The sequence below is a fragment of the Austrofundulus limnaeus genome, unplaced genomic scaffold (assembly GCF_001266775.1).
Source record: "Austrofundulus limnaeus strain Quisiro unplaced genomic scaffold, Austrofundulus_limnaeus-1.0 Scaffold5, whole genome shotgun sequence".
Classification (NCBI taxonomy): Eukaryota; Metazoa; Chordata; class Actinopteri; order Cyprinodontiformes; family Rivulidae; genus Austrofundulus; species Austrofundulus limnaeus.
The window spans coordinates 617,967-628,154 of NW_013952407.1; the positions used below are offsets into that span (position 1 = coordinate 617,967).

General features: G+C 38.1%; 1 protein-coding gene across 1 annotated transcript in view; it reads right to left on the minus strand.

Annotated features, from left to right (window-relative positions):
- Positions 1-1,477: 1,477 nt before the first annotated feature.
- ctdspl2b (CTD (carboxy-terminal domain, RNA polymerase II, polypeptide A) small phosphatase like 2b) overlaps positions 1,478-10,188 on the minus strand; it is a gene marked incomplete at its 5' end in the record, with an annotated part of 10,680 nt that continues 1,969 nt past the window's right edge. The window contains 12 exon segments of the mRNA XM_014026249.1: positions 1,478-2,420; positions 2,535-2,630; positions 4,173-4,299; positions 4,459-4,538; positions 4,616-4,678; positions 4,876-4,962; positions 5,062-5,173; positions 5,372-5,468; positions 5,553-5,801; positions 7,426-7,572; positions 7,656-7,794; positions 8,648-8,839. Of these exon segments, the coding sequence (XP_013881703.1) occupies positions 2,355-2,420; positions 2,535-2,630; positions 4,173-4,299; positions 4,459-4,538; positions 4,616-4,678; positions 4,876-4,962; positions 5,062-5,173; positions 5,372-5,468; positions 5,553-5,801; positions 7,426-7,572; positions 7,656-7,794; positions 8,648-8,815 (1,431 nt within the window). The 3' untranslated portion in view covers positions 1,478-2,354.

Genomic DNA, 10,188 nt, shown 5'->3' on the forward strand with positions numbered 1-10,188 from the left:
CCTGACAGATAACAAAGATGTCTTAAAACATTTTTTTAAATACATCTTGAGCACAAATAGCAAAGCTTGCAGGTAAAATGGCTTAACGGACATCAATGAAATAAATCCATCAACACAAAATGCTCTTTTCTGCAGGAAGAAGTGCCATGATCCAGATTTAATTCATGAGTTTTCCCAAAAAGCAAGCCGTACGGTCTACATGCTAGGTTTTAAGCGTTTAGTGACATTGTGCTAAACAACACGGATATTTGTAAAAACAAACAAAAAAACACTCCGTCTGTAACCTTAAAACTTCATTAATACATTTAAAAGTAGATATGCCATGCCTTTTTAAAATCCAAAATACAAAAAAAATTCCTTACTTTAAGGATTTTCATTATTTTTTTAAGAAGCTGCTTGTTTTAAACTGTGTACAATAAACAGCTGAAGCATGTTCAAAAATGAAAAATAAAATAAAATAAAAAAGAATGAGCTGGATGAAAAGTATGAAATGCCTCCCACCGATTATTCTGAGGAAATAAAAACMTTAACTTAAAACAGTGAGCCTGAGCAACGTCACGCTGAAAGTGAAGCTTGCATAAAAGATGGCAGATTCTGGTTAGATGCCTTCGACTGGTGAGCTGGTATTGCTGCCGTCTGTGGTCTTTTTTTTTTTAAACATAGAATTTAGAAAGACATTAGAGCCTTCACCACATCTGAAAATGTTTACATTCATAGTCTGAACTCAAAACATTCTGCGGCTTTTAACCATTTCACTTGAATAAAAATGGAAACAACTTCTAAATGAAACAATTGTTTGGGCAAAGCAGGATTGACCCATTAAGTTTTTATCGTTTGTTTTACAAAATTAGTCTCGGCGAACCACACTTTACGATATAAAGCGTGGTTCTTTCTGCGGAGCAGGGTCTGATTGTCTCTTTCCGTTTCAGGATTTTGAGCACAGGAACTGTATGGCACTGTACAGGCAACCCAAACACTTCTGCTTCGAAGTGAAATCCATTTTCATTTAGACGCAAACTGATAAAATGTTGCGATTCAAAACATTAAACCTCAAAAAATTGGGTGTTGGACTGAGACTTTTGTCTTATTCTGATTTACAGACTGAAACGTGTAGATCTGCCAACCACGTGTTTCCATTTCTGAATATTTAAAATTAAGCACGTTCGTTTGGATAGAGCCCAGCCTAAAATCAAGTAAAAAAAAAAAAACCCTCATGGTTACCTTATTCTTATAATTTTCTAAACTATGTAAACAAAAGTTTAAAAAAATGCGTAAATCAGACAGCTACAGGGGCAGTTTCAGAGAACCAACAGTAACCGTACGTCGTATGACGGCCGACCACATTTCTACCACGAGTAGACATTAAAACACTGGCAAACATGTGCTACATTAGTCATGATGCTACTCAGAGGAGCCGTTGAGATACACAGTACAACTCAGAGAAAAAAAAAAGATTTGGCCAGAACACTTGAAGAGGAATAAAAGACAAATACTGATTACAGAGAAATAAATGAAAAGCTAATATAAAAAAAATGTTTGACATGTCACTTTGAAAATGAATGCCCTCTAAACCTTTACAATATGTCAGATTTACAGTTAACCCTAACGATTAAAGGAGAAATGTATCTACAGTGAAACAGATGCAAGAAAATGAGAAAAATAAAGCCTTTGATTGACAAAGCAGGGGACTGTCATTATTATGCACCTATGTTCCAAAAAACAAAAAAAATTCATGACCCTTACGAACTTAGGTAAAACATTTCTGAAACACCGTTGGAAAAAAAAAAAACAGACCACTTTTACCAGAAAAAAAACTGCAACCAACAAGAAAACGTTAACAGAGCTATGAAGGAATGCATATGGTTTTTTTTTTAAAAAGCTACAGCTTGTAGGTTTGTCTGAGCATCAGATCAGTGATTACACAAAGACCAGTCCTTCTCTCCGACAGCACCAGGAGGGTGGTTCGGGTTCGGGGGGAGGGTCACTGTCAGGATCCTCTTTTACACGGTGGCATCTTATGTCCACCAAGCCAGCACCAAGACAAGCCAGCACCAAGACTTCAGATTTTAGTGTGGAGGTGATCTCTCTCCCCACAGAGCCACACAGAAAGGTGACTCTACCTGGGCTTGTTCCTAGTGTGTGTAATTTTATCTATTGTTTTTTTTTTTTAAAAGAAAATTACACCTACAATTTTTTTCAAATGTTTTCTTGTAAAGTCATTTTATTTAAACAAAAGAGGCTAAATTTTTTAAAATGGCAATGTTGTAGTTTGTAATCCAAACAGAAGCTTTCTTCTTCTTCTACACATGATTTCAGTCTTTACGTGTCGTCCTGTCGTGAGACTCGGCTCCGGATCAGTCAGGGGGCAACAGGTCATGAAGCCGGAACTTGTCCCGAACGTGTGGCCTCACGTCCTCGTTCTGATCCGATCAGCAGGCAGAGGGGACAAAACGAGATGAAAAGGACACGGTTGAATTATTCTGACTGCTCAGTTCTAACACAGGTCCTCGTCCTGCTGTTACAGAATATCTCACCATCTCAACCAGCCTCTCCAGGAAGGGCACCAGCTTCAGCAGCTCATTGTCATTCTTATCCATGAACCAGCTCTCTATGGGAATCCCATTGGACAGCTGTGGAGACAAAAGGCTATTTGTGAAACAGTTGTGCAAACACTACATTTACAGTTTTAGCTGGTCTCGTGTTTATATACACAAGAAACCTGATTAGATTACATCTATATTTCTTTTAAAAAAATTCCTTCAGCACTTGATGCACAGGTGAAAACATTTTTAAACTGTAGTAATTACCTAAATGCTAAAGAATTACCTTTCTAAGATCACGTCACACCAACAGGAACAAGCACAACAACTGTATTTTCAAAATAATTCACAAAAGGCAGACTAATTTTGTCGAAATCCCAGCTGTATTAATAAATATGTGCATTTATTTTTACACAAATGCTCATTGGTGTAATGGGGGGGGGGGGGGGGAGAACCCCATTTGATCCAGTCAATATAACCCCCAAATAAAATGACATCATTTGCTCAAACACAATAGAAATTAAATGGTTAAACAGACAGATGCAGCTGTCTTGTTGTCTTTAGGTAACTTTAACCTGATTTAAAAATTTACAATGTTATATGTATGTTTAAGCAGAATTGCTGAAAATGACGTGAAGGGTTTTAGGACATAGCCCCCTCCAGTGGTAGACCTAAAGTTACTCATTTACAAATGCTGTCAATATGTATTGTCCTGTTTGGGAAGCAGATAGCAACATGCAGCATATGTGTACACACAATGCATGTGGATTTTATTTTGAAATCAGAAGTTTCAAAAAGACATCATCAATGCAGTCTCGGCTGTGTTTGGAGTCCGTCTTCCGCAGAATTAATTCAATTAATGCAATCTTGCATTTCCTGCACACATTTTTTGGAGCTGCTCTGTGCTTCACTCTGTGKAGAGCCAACTCACACAAACGGCGGCAAACTGCACAGCAAAGCGGAGCGGGAACCGCATCTAGTGTAAATTAGGGATTAGCGAGATCCTGCAGGAGCTGTGCTTTAACTGCAGACTTTCAGTTTTAATTTGAAAGTTTCGGTGATCGGTGTACAGTTTATAGATGTGCCTACACTTTTAAAAAAAGGGACCAAAAGTAATGGGTCAAATTAACAATCATAAATCAAACTTTCAAATCCTTTGTAGSCTGGAAGTCTGGAACACAAAGAGAACACCAGACGCTAGCTTTCACCCTGGTGATGCTCTGTCTGACCTTTAGTGCAACTGTCTTCAGTTACTGTTTGTTCTTGGAGCATTTTCCCTTCAGCTTTATCTTCAACAAGTGAAATGCTCCATTTGATTGAGGTCAAGAGACTGACTTGGCCATTGCATAATATTCAACTTCCTTGCCTTAAAAAAAATATAAAACTCTTAGGTTGCTTTGACAGTTTGTTTAGGCTCATTATCCAACTCCAATGAGTTCTGAAGCATTTGGTTGAATACGAGCAAATATTGAAATTGAAATTATCTCAATATTTATGGTCCTGACTGTATGTGTAAATAATAATAATAATAATAATAATAATAATATCAGCTTAGGCTCATACTCTGAGAAAAAAAAGGCTGCATTTCAGGAACGAAGCAGCCAATGCGCACGAGACAAAAAGCCATGTCACCTGATAAGCAAAGGCTTGTGGTGAATTGTCGATGATGATGGTCTTTGATAGATCTCTGCCCAGGATGTTGAGGTCCTTGATGTAGTTTCCCTGGACGCAGACACAATGTTCACGGAATAACCTGTGTCTACAGTTACAGCAGGGAAAGAAAAGAACAAAAATAAATAAATCTGTAACATCAGCTCAATCAATTTATAAAAAGCACAGCGACACCCTTGCAGCAGGACACACTTCCTGGGTCTACTTATTTTAAATTTAATCTACTGTTACATTAATAAAAACATACCTTACAAGCTGCTTTTTAGGATCCAAGATGTTGAGCAGTTTGTCTGCATACACCTTTTTAGAGGCTGTGAAAAGGATGATCTGGGAAAACAAAATAGTGCAGGTCTAAACATTTTAATCTAACATATATCATTAATTGACAATAGTAATATAGTTACCTCATATATTTGAGACATACGCTCCAGAAACTCTCTAAAGAATGGCCTCAGGCGCACATACACCTGCACAAATTTATAAATAAATATTATCAACATGGGACCATTTATGCTATTTTCTCTGGACGTGAAAGAACTGTCTATAAAAACGATCTGGTTTGCAAGTTCACCTGTTTCTGAAAAAACACTCTGTCCCCCTCTAGTGGCATTACGAAAAAAAAAATAATAACAGAGAGAAATTTTGCTACAGAGGCGGCACCAACCTGGTAAATGACATCTTGAAAAAGGACAGGGAAGGTCAGCGCTGCGTCCTCCAGCTCATTTAAACTGCAGTGAACCAACGTTTCATCCTGTGCAGCACAAGTTAAACCACCGGCAAGCTTACAAAAAACACTTTTCAGAGTTTTGATTTAAGAAATGCAAAGTAATGGCAAGAATTTTTAACTGACCAAATCTAAAACCAAAGAGAACTCAGGCGTGCTGCGTGTCTTCAGTGGCAAGGCTGGTTTACGGGTGAGCTGCTCTTCTGTCAGAGGAGGGACGTGCTTGATGAAAAAATACCTACAAATCAAAGACAAATGCAATTTAGGGGGGGAATAAACAGCTTCTGTGTTTGATACTTCCAAATGGTTTAGATGGTAACACTTGCCCATTTTCACAGATTCCCTCAGAAGCCAAGAACATCTAAACGCACCGAATTACAAATCCAGTGACAGAAACAACACAAGTTGTTAAAATGTTATCTAACGTTACACTCACGGGTCAAAAACCTCCCAGTCTTCATCATAGGATGCCTCTGGTGGTACTGTGGTCGGAGGAACGTCCACGTATGACATTTCTGGACTGGAACCTGGAGCTTGGACCACAAGAACACGTTAGCAATGGATGATTAGTGAAGTAGTACAACTTCCTAATGAAAGGAAAGCCTTGAGATATCTACCTGTGAGAGGGGGAAGGTCAGCATCAGCATCGAGCTCCCCCTCATCCGTTGTGGGAGACGCTTCGAGCATGTAGGGGGGCCGCAAAGGTGGCAGGTGTGTCACGCTGGAGTAGAAATGAGTGCCGGGGCACAGCTCCTGCGCAGACGTAGCCGTGCAGGTGGGCGTCTCCACTACCTGCTCCATGTCCAGCTGTTTGACGATCTCCTCGGCCTCCAGCGCCTGGTCAGGGGAGTCTGAGCCTGAAGAGGCTAGGAAACCAGAAACATGAGGAGAAATTTACCACAAACACTCACCACCACAACTCTTCTAAAACTAAGTATTTCAAAAAATGTAATTAATTAGCAAAGAAATTAACTGAGATCCACTCCTAAAGTTAATATAGTGGGAAAATATGACAAATTCCTGCTAAAACCTGGATCTTTGTCAAGTTCAAGTAAGTGTTGATCTATTACATCACAAAAAGATAAACAAAAGTAGTGTTCACAATAAAAATAAATAAATAAGGGCTATAACAGGGTTCGACAAATACTACTGCTAGACTGACCGGGGCAGGTAAAACCCATATTCGGGCAGGTGGGTGTGTCCCGATGCCTGCCCAACCGTGCAGGTAAACAATTTCTTTACTTTTTTCTTAGGGCCATTTATTCGAAAAGCAAATAAAACACGTAAAGAGAGAATAAACCCTCAAAATGTCCCCCTCCCGCTGTAGAAAAYTTACGTCGTGCAGCGTGTCGCCGGATCCTAATCTCTSCCTCCCTCCAGCTGCACAGAGTGAAGTTTTAACAACCGTAGTTTTTCACACCCAAGTTGTCGGAGAAAAAAAAATGTTTATGTTTTGTTACCCACAGAGATGAAAAAATATGTGGACGTTCATTCAGTCATAAATCCATCTTGCTAATGTCGGCTTCTGCTCTGACGATGAAGATGAGAGCGCAGCAGCAGCGGGTCAGTTCAACAGGCAGAAGATCATTGTATGGCAGGCCGATATTACATTTATTTAGCTTCACCACTCTTACATTCCAGTTATATAAAATTGTTTTATGACTAGATCAGAAATATTATTTAGGGTAAAAATTTAAATATTTTTCTTTTATCATTTAGTTTTATTGACCTTTTTTTAAATTTGGAGATCTTTCCAGCTTGAGCTTGTTTGTTTGTTGAAGTTGATTTTTGAGAATAAGGGGCACATATGATAAGTTTTTTTCTTCACTCTGCACTCTTAATTCAGGGTCCGGTTTACTTTGTTTTTTATGGATCAAAGAAACAAACAAATAAATAGACATCTCTTAARATATTTTGACAAGGCAAAATACCTATTTAAGATATCTCTAATTATATTCTGACTAGTATAAATAACATCAGATTTATCATTAAATTGTAGTGAGACTCCAGTTTAAGATATCTTAAATTTGTCTTTAGATATGAGATATATAAGATTATTTTAATACAAATTGCAGACTTTTTCATGTTCTGTAAATTGTATTTAAAACAAAGCGGCTGCTGTTGATCATTCTGTTTTCATAAGCCCCGCCCCCAAGGCCAGTACTCTAGGGAAAACACTGGAAAGGTCTAAAAAAGTTTTTGAAGATGTTTTTGATATTTCAATTGACTGTTAGTAACTCAGTCTGAAATGTTTGCATCTGCTTAATCAGTTGTCATGTTATATACCTGTACCTCTGTGTGTAACCATGTTAATATTTTTGTAGTACAAAGTACAGTACATGTTTTTCTTATTTTATCAAATTTTGAACATTTTTGTTTCGGGCAGTTAACTTTTCATGTCGGGCAGGTAACATTTGTTGTCAAAAAAACCCCACTTGTCGAACCCTGGGCTATAAATTCTGCTGCATCTACTAAAACATGTTTGCTTACTTTTAGCTGGTGAAAAGAAGTTAAAAACAGGGGAGAAGATGGTCCCGAGCAGGGTGGTTCTTGGAGGGCTGGTGGTCATCTCCACAGCAGTAGTTTCCTCCAAACTACCATTGGATTTATCCCTATTCCTGTCATGATTGGTTGCTTCTGCAGGGGAGAAATAAAGACAGGATAAGAAATGGAAAAGTAATGCTCATATTTATTATTCTGCTCGTTTGTGCGTTACTCACGTCCATTGATGGGGTCGTTTTTGCCCGCCCTGCTCACAGCTCTGTGAGGGGCGTTGGTGTTTGTGGGAGTGGAGCTTATGAGGTTGTTGTCCACATCGCAGTGGAGGCGGGTCTTCTTCGCTGGGCTTTCCTGCTGGAACTGACAAGCAGAAACAGCTGTAAGACAAACTACAAAACACATGGAGGTGTCTTCAGGTAAAAGCCAGCAATGTAAAGCAGGTTTTCTGATCTCTGCAACGAGCTTCAAGGAATTATCCTCACTTGAACAGCGATGATGACACACTGATAATAATCAAACAAAATTAAACATCAAGAGCTTTCTGRTTTTTAAACAACAAATGATCATTTTTCCTTGTTCACAATAAACTTTGACAGCAAACGTGCAATATATATTTCTGCATTCTGCGGTCATTTAAAACATGACCAAAAACAGCAACAATGGGCTCTTGGCTATTTTTAAAGGAGCATATACTGGTGACATTATTTCCCAAAATAACTACTTTTGAAAAAGAAGTAATATTAATAGGACTGATGTCACAATAGCAGTAATCTAAGAGTCTCCAAGTTCCACTTTCAGTTTTACAGATTTAGCCTGAAAAAAAAAATACTAAACTGATATTAATGCCCACTTAACAAGAAGAAATAATTGTGCAAACTCCTTTGTCTTTCTATAGGAAAGGCTTTTAGCTGAGTTGACTTTTCCACTCGTTACAACCTCCTGTCCCCGCACGCCAACTTTGTGAGCTAAAAGCTAAAATTAGACCAGAACCCGAGTTCTCGGACAAGCTGCTGCATTCCACCAGACATTTCTTGAGAAACATGACACTCGGCAACAAGAAACACAGAGTGTAAGCGGGGAACCTAAAGAGCACATTGTTAAATCCAGTCCAACGCYGCCGAAAGCAAAACACACCAAGGAGTGGGGCAACTCCACAAAGAGGCCCAGCAGTCACATTTTTGCTGAAAGTAAACTGACTTATGGAGGTAGTTACCTTGACGGCATTTCCTCTGATGAACTTTTTGATAGTRGAAAACAATCCACTCTCCTCACTGGTAGGAGGTTCCTCCTCTGCTTCTGAATGCCTCCTCTTGGTTCGGGACGTGCGGCTTGTCAGAGCGGGGTTTTGGTGCTGAGACGCCTTACGCATTCTCAGCCTCATTGTTTTTAGCAATCACATGTAAGGCTGTTTTAGGGGACAAAACAAAAAGTAAGTAAATAAAAAAGCAAGATAAAAATCACAGAGAATAAACAGTTATTCAGCTAAAAATACAAGCTGTTTTAACGGTTGGTTTTCTCCTAAATGCAGGAGGTTTTTTTTTGAGTGCATCTTTGTGTCGTGCAGTGATATTGGTTCTTTCTCCCTCCACATCTGGATGCATTCAAGATCCCATTTCACTTACATCAGAGCATCACAGCAGCCACAGCTGGCTTTACTTCTATTTGTACAGTAAAAAAAACATTTTAGAGTCTTATAATAAACAGGTTTTATAAACACTACTTATATGTACAAGACATATATATTAGTGTATACAAAGTGAGAATATAAGTGCACACAATGGCTGTAAATCATGTTTATCGCTAAGCTAAATCAAAACATCTGCAAAGGAAATACATTTGTTCGCTGAAGTTGAGTAACTAAGCAGGAGAGAAAACAAAACAAAGCCGCGTACATTAATGCGACAGGCCTTTTCACTTATGTAACAAAATAAAATGTGTCCAGACATATCCACAACCAGTCAGCCTCCAACAAACGCCTTCTTACTACATACTACTGAACATGCCACAAACGATCACTTTTTTTTTTTTTTTTTACCACATCTGTTTTCTATTTACACAACAGAGCAAGAGTGAAAACACGAGAACTGATGCCCAATACAATACATGGAAAAAAAAACCTGTTCATGGTAATGTTTAACGTACAGGAAAGCAGAAAAAAGAAAAGCGGGACAAGTATGAAGGCTGAGACTGCTCAGAGGATCGGATTGCACAGCAGGAGTTACATTAGTGTAAGCAAGGACAGATCGGGATTAAAATTATGGGATACAACTTTGGAAAAGAAGGGCTGACAACGTGCAGATTGGAAAAATACAAAAATCTGTTTAGACCTGAAGTTTTAAAGCAAGTTTAACTGATGTTTAACCTTTACTGGTTTAAAAAAATAGCATTATGGAGACTTCTTCACTTCCCCTTTTTTGCTTCATTTATATGATTTTTAATCAAACTTGTGTCTGCAAGGTTATTTCACTAAATAGGAACTGGAAAAACTTGGAAATAAATATATCAAACTTTGATTGGTAAAAATAAATTTTTCAGCAGCAAATATTATGTGTTACTGATTCACAGATTGAAATAATTAAGTATAGTTTAGTTGTATGAGAAGCCTTATAATTTGATCACAAATGTTTTTGAAAGCTAAGTATTTTACTATTAAATCATAAAACTAAAGTAAAATCAGGACTAGATAGATAGATAGATAGATAGATAGATAGATAGATAGATAGATAGATAGATAGATAGATAGATAGATAGATA